The 20,191-nt window shown below is 37.1% G+C and overlaps 4 protein-coding genes across 5 annotated transcripts; 1 reads left to right on the forward strand and 3 right to left on the reverse strand.

Annotated features, from left to right (window-relative positions):
• The first annotated feature begins 2,478 nt into the window (after positions 1-2,478).
• LOC125201638 lies at positions 2,479-3,843 on the forward strand. Of its 2 annotated transcripts, none has more exons than XM_048099829.1 (4): positions 2,479-2,578; positions 2,657-2,966; positions 3,053-3,205; positions 3,381-3,843. In XM_048099829.1, exons 1-4 carry the CDS (start codon positions 2,528-2,530, stop codon positions 3,683-3,685), a joined length of 819 nt encoding a protein of 272 aa, XP_047955786.1. In that variant the 5' UTR covers positions 2,479-2,527; the 3' UTR covers positions 3,686-3,843. The 2 variants fall into 2 exon arrangements, with proteins under 2 accessions (XP_047955786.1, XP_047955787.1); XM_048099830.1 differs by having other exon boundaries at positions 3,056-3,205.
• Positions 3,844-3,879: 36 nt separating this feature from the next.
• LOC125201636 (polyadenylate-binding protein 3) lies at positions 3,880-7,245 on the reverse strand. Its single transcript, XM_048099825.1, has 7 exons — positions 6,898-7,245; positions 5,462-6,237; positions 5,320-5,397; positions 5,120-5,209; positions 4,703-4,987; positions 4,396-4,617; positions 3,880-4,327 (listed from the first exon to the last, which is right to left on the reverse strand). Exons 1-7 carry the CDS (start codon positions 7,139-7,141, stop codon positions 4,112-4,114), a joined length of 1,911 nt encoding a protein of 636 aa, XP_047955782.1. The 5' UTR covers positions 7,142-7,245; the 3' UTR covers positions 3,880-4,111.
• A 3,439-nt stretch (positions 7,246-10,684) lies between these two features.
• Positions 10,685-11,809, reverse strand: LOC125200521 (F-box protein At1g11270-like). The gene has a single exon (XM_048098156.1). It carries the CDS (start codon positions 11,807-11,809, stop codon positions 10,685-10,687), a length of 1,125 nt encoding a protein of 374 aa, XP_047954113.1.
• A 2,575-nt stretch (positions 11,810-14,384) lies between these two features.
• On the reverse strand, positions 14,385-18,305 carry LOC125202478 (protein PIGMENT DEFECTIVE 338, chloroplastic). The gene is made up of 8 exons (XM_048100878.1): positions 17,398-18,305; positions 16,200-16,274; positions 16,037-16,108; positions 15,876-15,956; positions 15,689-15,786; positions 15,457-15,582; positions 15,043-15,091; positions 14,385-14,970 (listed from the first exon to the last, which is right to left on the reverse strand). The coding sequence occupies exons 1-8, from the start codon at positions 18,202-18,204 to the stop codon at positions 14,791-14,793; spliced, it is 1,488 nt and encodes a 495-aa protein (XP_047956835.1). The 5' UTR covers positions 18,205-18,305; the 3' UTR covers positions 14,385-14,790.
• Positions 18,306-20,191: the final 1,886 nt, after the last annotated feature.

Here is a 20,191-nt window from a genome sequence, read left to right on the forward strand (position 1 = left end):
AAATTAAAGTGAAAAAAAGGTAAAGACAAAGGGATGGATGACATAACGGCGTTACTGAATCTCTACCTTTTTCTACGTTGGTGGGATAATGAGTGACGTGGCAGTTCATGATTGGCTGGTTTTGTCTGTGGAGAATCATCTAGTACATGTTTTTTAGCCTTTTCTTTTTACTCGTGGATTATTTTTTATTTTTTTTGGATGATTCATCGTGAAACATTTTCATTTCGGTACGAGATATTTTGAGTATAAGAAATACTCCGACATTCAAATGAGATGACGCATAAAAGAAATCGAGTCACTATAAATGAGACGAAGGAGTATATCTGATATGCACATGTCAATATTTTTTGGCAAAATACATTCTTAGGTCCTTATACTTTAGTCAAAGTGTTCATTAAGTCCTTGTACAATTTTTTCGCTTTAATAGGTCCTTATACTTTTTACAATATTTTTATCAAGTCCGCGTACAATTTTTCGCTTTAGTAGGTTCTTATACTTTTATCATAACTTTCATTAGGTCCTTGTACAATTTTTTATTTTAGGGACTTTTTTACATTTATCTTGGATAATAATCTAAATTTAATTAAACTTAATGAACTTTTTAATATTCCATTATTTAACTTAGCATAGTCTATAAAGATAATATCATCTTGTTATCCAATAATCTCTATAAGTTGTAGAGAATAATAAAAAGATTAACCGTGATGATTGAAGATTAAAATCGAAGTTTTTTTTAGAATAACTATCTGAATTTTCAATTGATTATTTATATTTACATTGAAAGATACATTTTCCTAAATATTTATAATTATAAGATAAGTTAAATAATAAAATTAAAAGGTTTATTAAATTTAATTAAATATAAATTATTATCTAAGAAAAAAGTAAAAGAATATCTTAAAAAAAAATTATATAAGGACCTAATAAAAGTTATTATCAAAGTATAAGGACCTACTAAAACGAAAAAATTGTACGAGGATGTGATGAAATTTATGAGAAATGTATAAGGACCTATTAAAATGAAAAAATTGTACGAGGATCTAATGAACATTTTAATTAAAGTATAAGGACCTAAGAATGTGTTTTGCCATATTTTTTTCTTAGCATGCATACAACAAATCTTAAATGCTCAAATATGGCATACAAAACACCACAATAAATGTATGTTATGCAATGCCAAAAAAGGGAGTACAAAGTCTTTATTAGAGTGATATTAGATTGAGCATGGCAGTTCACAAAAGACATCAAAATTAATTGAAGTCGTGTGATATCTTTACACTATTGAACATCGAAAGTTGACAATGAATATCTGAATAAGTCAAGTATTCCCTCCGTCTCACTTAAAATGAAACATTTGGGAATCGGCACGGGATTTTATGCAGTGTTGTTGTGTGAGTTAATGAAAAGAGAGTAAAGTAAGAGAGATGAAAAAGTAGAGATAGAGTTGTTTCCATTTTAGGAAACGTTTCATTTTTAATGGGACAACCAAAAAAGGAAAACGTTTCATATTTAATGGGACAGAGGGAGTATATGATATCTCTACCGTACTGAAACACTTGATAGTAGATATCCGAAATAAATAGAAGTTTATATAATGCCGGATAGGGGAGTGATCAATTGCTAACTCATCATTTAATTGCTAACTACAACTAATTCAAGGCCACATGATTTTAAAAACGTGTGGTCTACAATTTGCCACGTGTAATTTGCGTTTTTATTAATTAAATCGAAAAAAATTTAAAAAAAACGTCAAATTAGGGTTTTGGATGAAAATGTCAATATAGTGTTTCAAAATATCAACACAATGCTTTGAAAATGTCACTATAGTGTTTCGAAAATATCAACACAATGCTTTGAAAAATACGAAAATTCTAATTTTTTTTTCAAATTTTGACGTCGGAACATATGCATGTAGTATATCGTTGGAATCCTTATAAAATTATCTTTAATTTGATATATGTTATATGAATTTAAAGTTTTGGAATTTCATTTAAAAGTTAATTATAACTAACTTGACATTAATACCCCTATTGATTTTTATTGGAATTTCTATAGCCTTATTGACGTTTTTTGTTGATCGTATTGACATTTTGTGATTAATGATCTAGGCCTTTAATTTGAATATCTAATGGCTATTATTGAGTTGTAGTTAGCAATTAAGGATTGAGTTAACAATATAAGACTCCCCGTGCCGGATATCTTTACAACATCGAAATAGCCCTTGAATCTTGATATTAGATATCGAAATAAATTGAACTTGTAATCAATATTCATCTCTAAAATTAGTTAACAATGGTCACGCAGCTCATGTGGGCTTGGACCATAGGAGTATGATTTATACTTGCTGGCCCATTTAGGCCCATTCATTTAAGGCTGAGGCCCACAGTAAATTCAGAACGAGGCCCAAACCAAATTCAAAGGGATACGCAAAAGAAGCGCGCATTTTCAAATTGAATTTTCCCGCCAAATTGCGCATCTCTTCTCTCTTTCTCACTTTCACACGCTCAAGCAATCGCCGGATGCGAAAATGCCGATCTCTTTCATCGCCGTCCAGTGTTTCGAGTGCTCCACCATGCAGGCAATCTCTCCCTCTCTCTCTCTCTCTATCTATCTGTTGTTGTGTGTGAAGATGAATATTAGAGAAATTTCAAAGCAGGTGAAGCAGCAGAAGAAGAGCAGCAACAAATGGATCTGCGTGGTGTGCAATCAGAAGCAATCCGTTCAGAAGGTGTTCGCGCAGTCGTTCATGGCGAAGGATGTGCGAAAAGTCGTCCAGAATTTCAACATGTCTCGCCAAATTGCCGATCAGCAGCATCCGATCTCCGGCGAAGAGCCTCAGATCACCGGAGACTCTCCAAAAAAGGAAGAACAGAAGAGGAAAAGGAGCGATTGGACGGAGTACATCGACAACGACGATCAGGAGGAATGCTCTGCGAAATTCGAGCTAGGGGTGAATTCTGCACAAGGTGTTCGATGAAATGGTTACAAGAGCAATCGCTCGATCTGTGATTTTGCTGTTTTTTTGTTTGTGTTTTTTGATGTTTGAATTTAGCAGGGGATGGTGGAATCGAGCCATTGGTTGTGACGGAGATGCCGAAAGCGACGTTCTCGAAGCCTAAAGTGAGGAACTACTCTTGCAGAGGGGAAAAGCTTTTGAGACCTTCGTTTCCAAACAGAAGAGATGGCAAACTGCAGCAAAATGAAGGTAAATTTAGTTAAATTCTTCGCCGTTATGAATTTTGAGATGGAAATGTTAGTTATTCTCGTTATCATCTAATGATATGCAACGGAAATAAAGAATACTATCCATTAGATGGATTTTTGCTCTATAAAACTGCAGTTTTGAGTTAGACTTTTGAGCAATTGATGTTTTTGTGCAGATTTGGGAAGAAATTCCAATGTGGTAAATGCTAAAGAAAAGGGTTTGGATTTGAAATGGAACAGTTTCATGGCACAAATTCGAGAAAAACGCGATTTAGTTGGGGGAGAGAAACCAGAGAAACGCGATTCAGCAGGCAAGAACACGGTTTCAAAGTGGAGTAGCTACATAACTGCAGAGGACGAGGACGAGGATCATCAAACCTCGAAGAGTATTGAGAAGAGAAAAGATGGTGAAGATCATTTCCAACAGTTGTGGATGAACGATGAGAGATTAGAGGAAGATATCCACCCTGATTTCCTCTGAAAATTCATCAACATTCAACATTTTAAACATCCTGTTTGCTTATATCTGCTTATTTTAAACCGTTTTTGGAGTTCAAAATATGCTGTGAGCCTTGCCCGGAACCGATACGAAACAGGTAGGGAATTATGTGATGGTTGAGTGAATGATGCCACGGACGAGATGAAATCTCGAAATAGTATAAATCAATAAACTATTTCAAGAACGAACATTTTGCTATAAGTAATCGAAATGGCGTATGCAAGCATAAACTTGACCCAAAACACATGAACTAGTTTGAACTAGTTTTGATCATAGATGAAAGGGAAATTAATATATCTATCTAGACAGGGACTAAGGCTAGGTAAGCAGCATAAAAAAAGAATTTTGAGTTTAGAATAAATAAAGACCTTAGCAAAGGCAAAAAAATGGGTGGTTTGCTTATTGGTTTTAAGACAAGGATCCAAGTTGATCGCTGATGTCGGACCCGCTCGATGCCAAACGGAGCACGTTCATCGCCTCGACGACTTTCTTCTTGAGGGCGTCCGGTGACTCTATCAGGTGAAGCACCTCAGTTTGGTCCATCTCCAGCAGCATGCCAGTGACTTTTCCCGCGTGGTTGCGCTCAAGACGCTCGACCAGAGGGTAGAGTTGTTCGCCGAGCATCTGCAGTGTTTGAATCTATGAGATGAAAAGGGTAAAGAGAGGAGATGGTGCGATGGAAATGGACTAACCATGCGCTGATTTTCCGGTGATGCAGACGCCAAGGCTGAGGCGAGGGTTGGTCGAGGCAATGGTAGTGATATCGGGACGTCTAGAGAAGCTCCCGATGTTGGAGATGATGCATCGAGAGGTAGTGGCATCATTGGTCCCATTAGGCCTTGTGGAACCATGGAGGGGTTGACGCCGTTTCGCGCATTCGGCATGTATCTGTTGAAACCTTGATTTCCGTACACCTGCACACAAACGCGCGCACACATCACATTAGTACAGATATACGAACGAGCCATCATTGAAGAGACACGTGATGGACGAAGAAACCTGTTGCTGAGGCTGTGGAGAATTTGCACCTCTCCTAGGATCCGGGCGGGGACCGGGCTGAGTTTGCTGCTGAAGTTGGAATGGCAAGACGAAATTTGATGGGACTCCCGGCTGTAGAGCGGGCATGTGCTGCTGCTGAAATCCATACCCGGGCGTCTGAGGGATGAGCCCGGGACCAACTTGACCGAAGTAAACTTGCTGATGAGCAAGCCTCGGTGAGGTGGAGTGGAACCCCGGCATAAGTGGAGACATGCTGCCAGAGGATCGCGTCTGAGCAAAATGTGCCTGAACAATCGTAATGAAAAACGTCGTGCAAATTTCAAACTCACTTCTACATACGGACAAATGATCTTGCAACGAGACTATCATACACGAAAAGTATGCATACTATGCAAAGGTAGTGATTAGTGAATTTACCTGCAACCAAGCTTTCCTTTCATCTTTTCTTTGAGCCACTGCAACATATAAAGGTTTCCTCCCAATAATCTTCCCATTCATTTCATTCAACTGCAATTGAATGAAGAGCTCTTAACAACTCAAGAAAAAATAAACTGAAATGTAATGAACTCCAATAAAAGCTTTAAATCTAAAAACACAAGATTGAAGAATGGCCTTACAGCTTTGGTCGCTTCTTCAGGACTCGCGAATGCCACAAAACCCGAGCCCTTGCTCAGTCCATTCAAATCACGCACGAGCTAACACAGAGGCAGAAAACATATCAGCAACATTTGAAACAATAATATCAAATCTAAAAAGTACCTTGCTTGATGTAATGTTTCCAAACTCTGAAAATAGTTCCTTCAGCCTCTCTTCATTCACACTATCATCAAGATTCTTCAAATAAAGGTTAGCACCCTTTAATTTCTCGAACCGACTGTTCCTCTCCTGCTCGAACTGAGACTTGAGTTCCGCCTCTCTTTCCGCCTTCTTCTCAGCCCTTGCAACATACAACACCTTATCATCCGATGAGGATCCGTTCAGATTCTCAACTGCAGCAGCTGCAGAGTCAGGGCTCTCGAAATTCACGAAGCCAAAGCATTTCGACTTCCCATTGCCATCTCTCATGATCACCGCGCTAGTGATCCCTCCAAACTTTTCGAACATTTTCCTAAGGCTCTCATCCGTGGCACTCTCGGGCAGGTTTTTCACGTAAACGTTCGTGAATTTGGGCGATCCTTTCCCCCGGTTTCTCTCCTGTCGACGCACAAAAATCCCCACGTAGACTTTCTTGTCGTTTATCAGCATGCCATTCAGCCTTTGGATGGCGTTTTGCGCGGCTTCCTCCTTGTCGAACTGCACGAAGCCATAGCCCCTCGAGTTCTCGTTGTGGTCGACCGCGATCTTGCAAGAGAGCACGGTTCCGAAGGCAGAGAAGGTCTCGAAGAGCGCCTTTGTGTCGATTGCTTGATCCAAATTCTTGATGAAGAGATTAGCATATCCACTCTTCCGGAGGCTAGGATCTCTGTGAGAGTACATGATCCGGATTGGCTTTCCATTGACATGAGTGAAATTCAAAGCATCCTTTGCATTAGAAGCTGCACATTGTCACAATTTTAAGCCATCAAACATAAAACATTTCATTCAGGATATTTTATCTAAGCTAAATGAGAATCATAAGGAAATACGAATTGGAAAATTGTACGCACACAATTCGGGGTAAATACATAATTCACACAAAATGTTTCACATTTGTTTCAGATTAGTACAAAAAGTTTGAAGTGTACATATATCCAATAAAAGTTTATTCGTGATTCAATTTAGTACATTCCGTTTTTTTGTTTAAACGACTCTAACTTTGTACTTATGTGGCACACCAACCATAAAACGATGAAATTTTTTGAACCAATGTAAAACAGTGATAATACTTTTTCTACTAACATAAAACAATTATGAAATATTTTGTAAAGAGTTAACGTCGTTTAAACAAAAATTGTTTATACAGGAATATACTAAATTAAACACGAATGAAATTTTTTGAATGATTTATGTAAACTTCAAACTTTGTGTACTAATATGAAACAAATGTAAAACATTTTGTATGAGTTATATATTTACGCCCATACAATTCAGATTGGGGATCCGAATAATCAAATCACACCATCATCACTATTAATTCAATCATATTCCAAAAAAAAAAACGTGGAGGAATGAATCGGAGATGCATGCTAATGAAAAACAGAATGAATTGCGATCACCGTCGATCGGAGAATTGAAATTGACGTAGGCATATCCGAGCGACGATCGGCGCGTGACATCTCTGCAAATCCTGACGGAGGCGACGGGCGCCACGTGGCTGAACAGATCGTAGAGCTTGCTCTCGTCCACCGCGGCGTCCAGATCGCCGACGTAGAGCGACGAGTTAGGGAAAACAGCGCCCGGCACGGCCACCGCCGGAGCTGCCGCCATCAACGCCGGTGGCGGAATCGCCGTCGCCGCCATGCCGAAAGCCTAACTCTTAATCTAGGATTGCGATCGACAGCTGGTAACGGTGTAGGAATCACATGTGATCTAGAATTCCGATCGATTCGAATAACAAGCCTCTCATCTTTCTCTCTCTAGAAATTCCAAAATTTGAAGGCGAAGGAAGAACGTTGTGGTTGGTGTTTTATACGGTTGAGTTGCAACTAACTGATTCAAACAAGAGGCTGGGGAGTGATGACATGGCATTCTGTTATGTGATTTGTTTTTCTATTGATATAGTCAAAATATGATTATTACTCATTTTACACTAGATTTTTTTTGAATAAATTGGGTTAATCATTTTTTCATAATATTTTCAGTTTTAAAACTCTTATCAAATCTATTAATCAGATAAATCAGTTTCTAGTATAACATTGATGATATTAAATGAAATGTGGCATGATATGTCAAAAACAAAATTGAAGAAGATAGATTTGATAAAAGATTGGATATAAAATTGATAGTGTTTTACAAAGATTAGAGTAGATTTGAAAATAGGGAAATTGGCCCGTGTATGATGGAACTTTAAAAAAAATTGGGCTTTTTTTCACGAATTTTAAAATTGGTAATAATATCAAGAACTTTATCCTGGTTTATTATTTTCCACCAACATAAAAAATTCCGTATATATTAATGGATTGAAGAATAATTTTGGAGGGTGTACTTCAAGAAAAACTATTCTCAAATATTGAAGAACTTAGAACTCTCAAAGTTGTCTAGAAATTAGGAAAAGTATCAGTATCATGATATTATTTTCCATAACTTTTTCAACAGTGGAAATAACAAATTTGAGTAAAGTTCATGATATTATTTGTTAATTTTAAAGTTTGTGGAAAAAATTCAACTTTTTAAAAATTTTATGATATTACGGACTAATATCCCTTGAAAATATTGTAAAAGATCACAAATCCCTCTAGCTAGCAAGCAATAAATTCCTTAACACTAACAAATAAGACAAAATTTGGGTAACATTTTACATGTGTCCCTTATGAGTAATAGCCACATTACTACTCATATAATTTTTTAAAAATATACATAAATCAATAATTCTAACAATAGCCAAAATCTATTTAATTATTCTATCTTAAAAGGAGTAAATGAACTCTTTGTGTTCAAGCAAAGTTTTAAGCGAAACAAAGGATGGCTTGAAATGGCATGCAATGCTATCTTGATTGAAAGAGCCAAAACCATGGCAAACTCGAGTAGTTTTGGTGGTGTTGTCGTAGCAATATCGTTCTTCTCTAGCCTCCATCAAGATCATGTCATTACCCAACGCTTTGATTGGAAGAGACCTCTTCATATCTCTCACAACCATATTCTTAGGTATCACAAATTGCACACTCCAATCCCCTTCTCCCCTCATTATCCACATTCTTATCCCATCCTGATTACAATCACACACACACAAACAATCCTCCAAAACACATAGTCTCCGAAAGCCATTGGAACGAGGCGGAGCTGGGAAACTGGTGAAAACCTCGCTTTCAAGATCGAACGAGCAAACTCTCTCGCAATGTTGTAGCCAGTGAAGCTTCCCGCTCACGGATGCACAATTTTGTTTACCTATGATTATGGGTGGGCTCTGGCCCACCCTCCAGTGTCCTGTCCCTAGAGTGTGTACCTGACATTTTTGGCCTTGGATTATCCAAACTAGTTTAAATTGCTTGCTTTTCTTGCTCAATCCGAATCCATAGTTAATGTCGTAGCGCTCCACCTGACGTCTATGGGTGACCGGATACCTAACATTCGCAAATGTACACTGATGAGTTCAAACAAATAAAACAACGGATATTGGTCCATAAAACCTTAAACTTTGGTGAAATTATGGTATTTCTCGTGAACTTTATTATTTTGTCTAAAATATCACAATCTTTACACCACATGTCAATCACCATACTCGATTAACGTATGTTACTTTTTTTATCCTTTTTGGCACAAATAAATCAAACATGGCTTTCTACGTGGCTTTTTATATTACGTAGCACAAACTTAAAAAGTAATTTAAAATACCATATACGTTTCATGGTTGCCCATATAAAATAAGTTTTTGCCGAAAATATCATATTGGGTCAGTCTGGTAAATAACAAACAAAATGTATTGTTTGTGATATTTTAGACCAATTTTAAAGTTCATGGTAAATAACAAAATTTATCCAAAGTTTATAGTTTTAGAAACCAATATCCCATAAAATAACGCCAGCGTGTGGAACGGGGGCAACGGGACGGGGGTGGCGGTGGTGGTGGTGGTGGTTCCGTTTTTCATCAAATCCACGATTTTGAACGAGTGTGAGCCGGTGTGGTTTACGAGGACGTGGCCGTGCTCGGGGTCGTGGACGACGTTGCGCGACAATTCCACGCATACGAAGACAGTGTCGTGTTCGTGTTCGTGTTTGGAATGATGGAGCCCGGGGAAGTCCCGGGATTCGACAGCGTCACGGAATGCCTTGGACGCAAGCTTGGATCGGATGATGCTACCGTAGGGAAGTCTGGAGATTATATTTATAGTGATTTCTTGTGGAAGATTTTCAAACACATTGAAACCATTGTTGCGTTTCATCTTTGATTGCTTCTTTCAACAATAAGCCTTAACTTATTAATAATTCAAGTAACTATATATCCGATTTTAAATTTGAGATGTAATATATATAATAATATACCTTATTCTAATTAGGAAACTATATAAATATATACCTATAGAATCTAATTTGGAGTTGATCTAATTTACTTGTTTAGAAAATCATATTTCCATTTTACGATCGTGCATCGAGAGTGATTAGTCATTATGTTTATTTTGTTTTCAATCTATATTCCCTTATTTTAAATTGGATTGAGATAAATTGATTACAATAAAAATGATCAATCCTTAGAATTATTGAAATCAAATTTAACTCACTCAAAACAGTTTAATTAAATCAATCTTCTCGTCCAAGAAAAGAACATATTTATACCTTGTGTATATGAAACTCGTCATCCAACAAACTTACGTATTTCTCTCTCGAATGTATGGGATTAAAAAGATGAACTATTTTGGAATCTACTTTTTATAATATTTCAACTTTGTCATCCAGAATTAAAGAGCATTGTTAATTAAGGGTCCAATATATATAAAAATATCAAAAGTATTTGCATTAAAGTAAATCAAGAAGTTAGTGACAGAAATATGACAGAATTCATACGTGAACAAATTCGGAGTTTGTCTTCTTTACTTGAATAGAATTTTTATTACTATGTTATTAGTTTCCTTGTGAAATTACTAATTGCTTTTTTTAGTCCATTTCCTAAAATTAGAAACTCATATTTTGAGAATTTTTTTCTTTCAAATAAAGTGGAACATATTTTCCATTAACACATTTTTTTCTCTCTCTTCTACTTTACCAATTTTACATTAATTCATATTGTTTCAAATATTTCTATTTTTAAGAAACGGAACGAGTATTAATTTACTTGTGGGGTGGGCAATAAGCCAGCCTTCCGCGCTTCACACTATGCGCACAGTACTTACCAGTCAATCCGACTACCCACTCAGACAAGGTTGTAAAGGTATGCAATGGTTTCTTCATTGAAAAAGCCAAAATCATGGCTAATTTGATTAGTTGTGGTGTTGGGATCCTTCAAGATTATGTCACCCAACAATATTATGTCACCCAACACTTTGAATATGGGAGACATACCTCTCTCATCCTTATCCTTAGGTATCATAAATTCCAGACTCCATTCTCCTTCTTCTCCACTCATCATCCATATTAGGATATTGTCTTCATCATCATAATCACATACACACAAACAATCCTCCAAAACACATAGTCTCCTCTTGTAACAATGCTTTAGATATTGAGGCGGAGCCGCGAATCTTGTAAAAACCTCTGTTTCTAGATCGAAGGAACGAACTTTCTTACAATCATGCAGCCAGTAAAGCTTCCCGCCCGCGGATGCACATTTGTTTTGACCACGGATTTTGGGTGGGCTCGGGCCCACCCTCCATTGTCCTGTCCCTAGAGTGTATACTAGACATTCGTGATGACGGAAGATCCAAACTATTTTATATTGCTTGGTTTCTCTGCTCACCCCGAATCCGTAATTAACATCTCCACACTCCACCGGAGGAACGGGGACATGCATGGATTTACCGGTGGTCGGATCGCTGACAATCATGGATAGGGGACTAATATACCCCGGAGGAGGCGGAGGGATGGCGACTCTCACGTACTCACGAGTGACTGGATTGCATATGGAAAGGCTTTGCGATTGCGGGCTAAACAGCAAGATTAGGCCGTTCACCGGGGAGCTATGTTTGAGGGGCTTATACTCTGACAACGCGTGCCCGGGGCACATGGTGGTGGTGGTGGTTTCATCCTCTTCTATTTCAAGGATTTTGTATGATGACTTTCCACCTACGAAGAAAGTGTCGTACTTGTGTTCGTAGAGCATTGCATCGGTGGTGTATACGAAGAAAGTGTCGTGTTTGTGTTTGTGTTCGTGTTTAGAGAGATGGGAGTCTGCGAACTCTAGGGACTTGACCGCGTCGCGGCATGCCTTGGACGCAAGCTTGGAGCGGAGAATGCTACCGATCGGAAGTCTGGAGATTATATCTATGATGATTTCTTGTGGTAGCTCTCCAAAGAAATCGAAACCATTAGTGTGATTCATCTCTATGTTTGCTTGCTTCATTCAACAATGCACCCTTTATTTATAATATTACCATTTATTTATTCCATCTAACTAGAAAAAGGAAAAAATATAGAGATATGGAAATCGAAATTTGGAGTTGATCTCCTTTACTTGATTAGAAAATTCATTAGTCATGGAAATTAACATATACCGTATATTCGTTATTTTAAAATAAGAAACCTTTCCTATAAATTTATGATCATAGGAAAATATATGTAAATTATGCATTGACCGCAACTTTTTTACCCTTATTAATTAGTTTCACTACATTTTATTTTAGGAGAACTATGAATATATGTAATATAGTATTACAAACGGAAATTAAAACATAAAGTGTTGATAATAAGTCCATTTCCTCGCATATAGTGATAGAGATTCTATGTTTTATATATGTGAAAGAAGAAGTTTTACTTTGGTCAAACACTAATCTCAAAAAAATCCACTTTTTATGGATTTCTAAACAAAATTTGCACAATGTCCTTGTTGGGTATTTATTTTTCATCTCCAATAAATGCAATTTGATCTAACTAGGGAAAGGGAAATCTTCTTTACTTGATTAGAATATTGTTATGTTATTAGTATCCTTGTATGAATATATTAGATTGCTTGTGGAGTGGACAAAAAATTCATTAGTCATGGAAATTAAATTTATATCCTAATATTGTACGTATGTGTAAATTACTATATGTAATACTACTATTATTCACCGCAACTTTTTTACCCTTATTAATAAATTTCACTACATTTTATTTTTAGGAGAGTTACTAGTATTACAACTGGAGATTAAAATATAAAGTGTCGATTATAAAGTGATGATCCAAATAAAAGAAAACAGTATTTTAAATTTCAAAATCATAACAAAGGCATCATGCATGACCATTCATATAGGGAAGAAATCGAGAGATATATTTGTGCACCATATATACTGGTAGTAGTTAGTTTTTTTTACCATCAATTAATTAATGTGGCTATGAAAGTTGCGGTGAAGCATAAAATATGTATACCATAAAATAATGAATATATTGGGTGGAGTGTAATTCCATTTCGTTTTATAGAGTTCTTGGAAAGAAGACGTTTGATTTTTGTTGAGTTTCAGTGTAGTATTTCTAAGTAAACTTGTAATAGTTTATATCTCAATTATGATGGTTACTTCATGTGATAGATTAGATTCGATTGATAAACCTAAACCATATGATTTAATTAATATTTGAATGAATAGATGTTCAAAGAGTTCAACATTGAATCTGTATAGATTTATACAATGAGCTAAGCAATCACACCTATTCATTAATCTGGCTCCAAGTAAAACCACAGAATTATTGCCTGTAGTTAATGGGTATACCTCTTTCATTTCATTACAAATATGCATTTCGAAGTTCATTTGTAGATTTTGAAGTTAAAAAAAAAACATGATTAAATAGTATTGCCTCATAAATTCCATCTAACAAGAGAATGAATCACTAATTTTCCCTAACACCTAGAAATTAAAATCAAAAGGAGTAAATGATATCTTTGTCTTGGTGTTGGAACAAGGTCTTGAGTGGAACAAAAGTAGGATTGAAAGGGCATGCATAGGTATATTGTTGACTGAGGGAGCCAAGAGCGAGATAGCCGATTTGAGTGGTTGAAGCGTTGTTAGTGTCGTACCAATATCGTTTACCACAGCCATCTTCGGATGCCATCAAGATTGTGTTACCCTTACCCAATACTTTGATTGGGAGAGACATAAGCATATCCACACTATATTGTGAGGATTTTGCAACATCACATACACACAGGCCCTCTTCCAAAACACACACTCTCCTCGAGATATAAACTATTTGATTGGGACAAAGCGGGGCCGAGAAATTGGTAAAAACCTCGCTTTCAAGATCGAATGAGCAAATATTCTCATTATCTTCTACCCAGTAAAGCTTCCCGTCCAAGGATGCCCAATTTCCTCCACCAAAGGAAAAAAACATTGATTATGGGTGGGCTCGGGCCCACCCTCCATTGTCCTGTTCCTAGAGTGTATATGTAGCATCCGTAACACCCGTCCATATAAACTAGTTTATATTGCTTGCTTTTATTGCTCACCCCGATTCCGTAACTTAAACATCTATGAAATTTAGGGAGGTGCATATCGAAAAGATGATCGAGAATCTTATGAGGCAGAGGCGGGGGAATTCTCACGTACTCACGAGTGACCGGATTGCATGTTAAAAGGACTTCCGAACGAGGGCCCAAAAGCAACATTAAGCCCATGACCGACGAGCTATATGGGAGGATGGGCTTATACTTTGCCAACGTGCCCGTGCGGGATATAGTGGTGGCGGTGGGGGTGCTGCTTCCGTATCCTTCTAACAATTTGTATGCTTTTGGACCTCCAAAGCTATTCCGCACAAAAAAAGTGTCGTGTTTGTGTTTGTGTCCGTGTTTAGAAAGGTAGGTCTCGGCAAACTCGTGAGACTTGATTACGTCACGCCATGCCTTGGAGACGAGCTTGGACCGGATAATGGTTCCGATCGGAAGTCTGGAGAGTATATCGATAGTGATTATGATTTTTTCAACCATAAACAACCTTCAAAATCTTATCTTAAATAAAACTTATGAAGCATTCAGTAGAAACTTACAACATTAAAGAAGAGTGGAAGAAAGAAAAGAGGGATTTTCTCTAACACTATTATGCTTCTTTTTTTCTTGATATAAACAACTATCACATTTTATGCAAAAAATTCAAGATTAGGGTATGAACAGCTCGATTTATGAGAACCGGGGAAGGGGTTGTTGCGCGAGTGAGTCCCTTCTCGCCTTGATGAAGAATGCACTAACAACAGCAGAGTCATTTGGACTGTAGCGACAGCCGTCTTGATGAACACCTCCTCAGCGTGTTGAACGAGGAAGGAGAGGAGTCTCGTACGAGACAGCCCTCCTTCCTTCTTCTTTTGATGGTTCTCGTTCCACCCGAATTTCTGGAGTACTCACGGGTTGAGCTCGTTGTTTCTCTCAAACCTGAACCATTGCCAGTTAGCATAGAGCTTCTCTTCATCTCCGAATGGCAGGCCGTCCACAGGGAGGGCTTCTATCTTTCTTTTGGTGGAGACGGTTGCCATCCTCCGTCTGTACTTCTTCGCCATATCCTCAGCTTCCGATAATACTTTCTGCACGGAAAAGAAAGGGATTATCGACAAATGCCTCAAGTTGTTTTTTTCTTCAGAACATAAAAATAATACCTCCTTGTTCGACAGGAATAGACCGGGCTCGCTTTCGAGATCAGCAATGCTGCATGAAAAAGATTCAATATAAGAGGATAAAAGAGAAGAAGCTAAGTACCAATCGTGCAAAGAAAGATTCCAACATAGAAATCGAGCATTGTAAGTACGACTTTTGGACGAGGAAATACGACTCCTCAATAGAAAAGCTACCAAATACAACTTCGTCTGGCTCAAACTTAAAGCCTCTCTTTCTCGATTACTAAGGGCTCGTTTTGCTTGAAAGTCCAATTAAACAACTATTAGTGATAATTTAGGCCAATTCGTTGATTATCTGTAATAACAGAATCTAATGAAGCTATGAGGTTTCCTACATCATATGCAACAACAAAGACTTCGGCAAATTGTAGACGTGAAGTAAGAAATGCGGCATACCTCAGAGAAATTTTCCCAGGAAACATTGACTTTATAACAAGAACTTTAACCTCGTCGTCAATTGCAAGATAGTCGCTGACAGAAGTGGTATGCCCTCGAGATATGTTTGAAATATGCAGCAATCCACTGCCAAACACGGCAATCATTTGGAAAGAAGAAAATAAATGTCGAGATTTCGAGAAGTTAGGAAATCACATTCAAGAAATATCATATTCAGTAATGCAGTGATCACCTCCTATTTGTATCACCTATCCTTATCTGTGCACCATACGGGAAAATCTTCTTGACCGTTCCATTTAGAAGTGTTCCCTCTTGAAGATTCATCATCGCCTGCACAATTGGAAACGAAGCGGAACAGTATCAGGCAAAAAGTTGTTGCTTCAGAGCAATAAATAAACATTAAAACGAGAAATGCAAACCCAAGCCTCCTTCTCGCTGAGTATCAAGTCGTTGGTGTTTTCATTGATTCTAGTAATCTGCACGTAGAGCCTCCTTCCAACCTGCATCATCGAGATATCTCCCTTATCTTCTAGTAATATAACAATACATGCCAAGAAAAGAGAGTTGTAATTGATCATACATTCTCTTTAAGTTCTGTGTAATTGTTAACTCTGTTGATCAATTCGGCTTTTGGAAGAAAAGCCCTCAGCCCCTGTACAGACAGAAATCATGTATAACCGTTGAATTAGATAAGGTGGTTTCTAGCTAAGCGCGAATCTGAGATATAGACAGATGGAGCTCACCTCCAGTCTTGTAAGGAGGCCGCCAGTATTCCACTCCGTGATTTTAACCAGAATCGGTTCATTTAGTTGCATAATCTGCCAAGAAAGGCCAATATAAACTTCAAGAATGGTGAAGTGATTTTACAGCTAAGTTGAGCTACTGTTCTAATATTGTGATTTAAGCAATACTAGCAATGTGGGTGGAAAATGGACATTTCTCCTCGAAAATGATTTACCACAAAGTAACTACAACAAATAAACAATACACATGATTATGAAGGGAAAGTCGAAGAACTGAGACTCTCAACTAGATGCAGCTAAGCTGAGCTACTTTCCTAATATTGTGGTGATTTAAGCAATGCTATATATATTTGCACAAATCAATAGAGCAGATGAGTTCTTGACAATGGCTCTCTAAGTGAACGAACCAGTATTAATATCGATCACCTAAATATTAAATTCGTTAAAAGACAAAATTTACATTCTTAAGTTCACGTAATGATAGAAATGGTCTAAACTATTATATGTTCAGTGAAAATGAACCCTAATTTTATTGTATTTCGAGGCACCAAACAGCTGACTAGAGATATACACCGATTGCTAAAAGAAGGTAATGGTGGTAAAGTACAAGGTTGTATTAAGCACAAATGGAGTTGTTACGTTTAGAAAGAAAACTAGCGAACCATAGGATCAAACCAGCGAACACAAGAACTAGGGGGCCTGAGCACAGGAGCAATACCCTTGAGACGCCACCTCTCAATTCAGTACTAGTCTTTAGTAATCTAAACATGGTACCAGTACTCCCGATGACAATATCATTTAAGAGCTGTCCATTCTTCTTCCAAATTAGGTATTAACATTACATAATTAATATTCAATACCATCACACATAAGCAACAAACATTGAAAAAGTAAGGTAGCAAAAACTCAATTCCCTAATATTTTAATCTACAAAACTCAGAAACAACATCCAAAATATGCCCCAAAATTCACTTATACATGAAACAATGTGAAAACACAACATCTTGACAACTCTCCATTCTTCTTCCAAACCAGCCATTACTTCAATCCCCCAATTTCAATACCATTAGCAATTTAGCATCACCACTCCCTCTCTAACCCTCTAATACTTCATGAAACACAATCCACAAGCATAAAAAGCAGCAAAAACACAAATCAAGAATCCACATTCTAGCAATCAGATCAGCAAGAAAAAAACCTGCCTCACTCGGTGCCACGCAATCCGCCTAAATAGCTTCCTACACGAAAGCAACGGCCTCCCACCAAGTGTCCTCCCCAAGACCTCAGCAAACAGAACAGTCCCCACATCCACCACAGGCCTCCCCGGCAAAGCCACACCGCCCATCGCCTCGTCGTTCCTCAGAATCCCCATCTTCCCACGAACCAAAAACTCCTCAGCATCCTTCTCCACATCACACAGCAAATCCCCCATCTCCTTATCATACAAAGGCAGCACATCCTTTGTCAGCATTATCCCCAGCATATCTGCTCCCACATTCACATCAAGCTTATTCTCATTGCCAGAAACCACCACCCCCACCACAAAATCCCCTTGCTTAGGCTCATAATACTCCACACCAAATTCCCCCAATTTCCCCTCAATTTCACCCTCAATTTCCCTATCAATTTGATCAATTTCTTCCTCTGGTGACCTAAACAGCTTGTAGAAAGGGGCTAAAATCTCATCAGCATCGACCTTCTTCACCTCTTCCTCTTCCACGGCCTCGAAATCGCTCACTGGCTTCGGAGAGGGCTTGTTGAGCAGCTCAAGCTCTTCTAGCTCTTCATCGTTCTCAGCCTTTTTGGGAAAAGGGGCTTCCTTGGATCGCTCAAAGACTCCATTTTTAGTGCAGAGAGGGACGTGGGCGCGTCTGAGTTTTGGTAATTTTAAATTTGTGGTGGAATTTGAACGGGAGAAGGAGGAGAGCGGGGAAATGGCGGTGGAGAGAGAAGGATTGGTGAAGAGAGATGAGTTATTACAAGAGGAGTGGTGAGTCAGTTGCATCGCTGCTTATCCTGCGCACCTCGTCGACGGCGTATTTTCTTTGCCGCTTCTTTTTATCCGTTTCTAGGGAGTTATTTCGTGCGCCGTGGGTGCATTGCACCCACTTTTTGGATTGGAAAAATGTTTTGTTATTAATTTAGTATATTCTGATTTATTCATTTATATTTTGATTGCCATGCTTCAATAGTACGCAACCCTCTAAGAAATAAACGAAATAAAGATAATAGAATTGTGTATCTAGATTGTTACTACAATGTGTATTTATATTTGGAATGTACCAAATTAGAATTTCAATTATTTGGGACAGATTCATATACATAAGCAAAAATAAAAAATCCTAATTTCAGTCAATAACAGCGATAACCACAATGAACTCACCATTGACCATTGAGTTAGATCATTGTTATTGTTGATTTATTCACTTTACGTATTTGGGAACATTCATTCTCAGATATATTCTTTGTGGATTCTTTGCGGTCAATTTAGTGTTAAAATGTGAGAATTTTCTATAGTTAGAAAGAAAGTTTATTTTTTTTTTGCCACATACGTATCGAATTTATCTTTGGCAAGATTCGACTAATCTTGTTGCTTGATCAGCTTTGCAGATCAAAGTCGAAAAGCCTCCAATAAATGGTGGGGTTTGAACATATGACCTCAAGATCACCAGTGATCACAGCTTCGCGCCGTCAACTTTCTATGTGCATAGATACCACATGGCTATAAAATGGGCTTGGCCCAATCTCATAAATTTACAATGGGTGAGCTAACTCCTATAATCTTGCTGGCTCAATTACTTTATCAAAATAGCCCATTGTATAAATATCGTTTCTATCGAAAAAATGATTTGTCAAAAGTCTTCTTCCATATAGAAACATTCGAGATCGCTAAATGTTAAGGAATTCTTCAATTGAATAATTTACACCAATTGATTTCACTCTTGAAAAACTTATCATAATTATGGTGAAGGGGAGAAAAAAAAATATTTTTTCTATGATTTCAAAGTAATAATAGGATCACGTCGATATCACTAAATAATTATTATCGGAGATCTAATGAATATTAAAATGAAAATAAATAAGGTTACGTTGAATTTCACTTTCACGGTCACCGTCCACAACTTTTCTCCGAATCATAGTCAATACTATTATTCTTCTTTTTTTTTTTTGTCATACTCCTATAAATTTAATTTTGTCTAATTACAAGTTGTAAAATATTAACGTCACAGTAACATATGAAAAGTTCAATTTTTTCACATTTCAACTTTGATTTTGATGTATTTTGTAAATTAATATTAACATAACAATTTTTACTACTAGTATGATGTATCCAAGCTATTTAATTAATTCCCTCGAAAAGAATGACACATCATTCGTAATTGTAGTGTTAAAAAAATAAGTATGTGCATATTTTCAACTAAATATAAACAGCTATAATTAATACTGCCAATAAATAAAAAAGATAAGTATTTTGCATTAAATTAGGGTCTAGTGTTATTGGTATATTTCCTATAAAAAAAATGTTACAACTGGTTCATTTTAATTCTGTCATAACTCAATTAAATCTCATGGTCGTACGCGCGTACTCAATTAAATAATTATCTACAATCAAGTTGTATCTTGTCAAATAGTATGGATAGTATATAACTAATCTCAACTAAATGTAATTCAAATTTTCCAATTTTATTATCCATACTGTTTTTAGATAATCATGCATTAGTAAATAACAAAAAATAAAAAAACTAATTATTTTCTGAGCCGACACAAAAAATCTACAAGCTTAGTCCCAGCTAAGGCCATCCTCAACGCTGTCTCTTATCCGTCTCTTAACCGTCTCATCTCTTCACTATTCATGGACCCCACTGTACTTTTCAGCTCATCTCTTAACTAAGAGACAGCACCTGCATCCCTACATCTCTTAACCATCTCTTAACTATTCATTCAATTTTATTTTTATTTTTAATTCCAACAAATTCAATTAATAAAAACAC

Source organism: Salvia hispanica, chromosome 1 (assembly GCF_023119035.1).
Source record: "Salvia hispanica cultivar TCC Black 2014 chromosome 1, UniMelb_Shisp_WGS_1.0, whole genome shotgun sequence".
NCBI classification, from domain to species: Eukaryota; Viridiplantae; Streptophyta; class Magnoliopsida; order Lamiales; family Lamiaceae; genus Salvia; species Salvia hispanica.

Excerpts from the sequence above, each read along its gene's own strand:
- LOC125201638 (XM_048099829.1), top strand. The coding sequence starts at position 2,528 with ATGCCGATCTCTTTCATCGCCGTCCAGTGTTTCGAGTGCTCCACCATG. Across the intron at positions 2,967-3,052 it reads AGGGGTGAATTCTGCACAAG|CAGGGGATGGTGGAATCGAG; the intron begins GTGTTCGATGAA and ends GTTTGAATTTAG. Across the intron at positions 3,206-3,380 it reads CAAACTGCAGCAAAATGAAG|ATTTGGGAAGAAATTCCAAT; the intron begins GTAAATTTAGTT and ends GTTTTTGTGCAG.
- LOC125201636 (XM_048099825.1), bottom strand. The coding sequence starts at position 7,141 with ATGGCGGCGACGGCGATTCCGCCACCGGCGTTGATGGCGGCAGCTCCG. Across the intron at positions 6,238-6,897 it reads TTTCAATTCTCCGATCGACG|CTTCTAATGCAAAGGATGCT; the intron begins GTGATCGCAATT and ends GACAATGTGCAG. Across the intron at positions 4,328-4,395 it reads CACCGGAAAATCAGCGCATG|ATGCTCGGCGAACAACTCTA; the intron begins GTTAGTCCATTT and ends CAAACACTGCAG.
- LOC125200521 (XM_048098156.1), bottom strand. The coding sequence starts at position 11,809 with ATGAATCACACTAATGGTTTCGATTTCTTTGGAGAGCTACCACAAGAA.
- LOC125202478 (XM_048100878.1), bottom strand. The coding sequence starts at position 18,204 with ATGCAACTGACTCACCACTCCTCTTGTAATAACTCATCTCTCTTCACC. Across the intron at positions 15,787-15,875 it reads TCAGCGAGAAGGAGGCTTGG|GCGATGATGAATCTTCAAGA; the intron begins GTTTGCATTTCT and ends CCAATTGTGCAG. Across the intron at positions 15,092-15,456 it reads CCTGGGAAAATTTCTCTGAG|CATTGCTGATCTCGAAAGCG; the intron begins GTATGCCGCATT and ends TTTTTCATGCAG.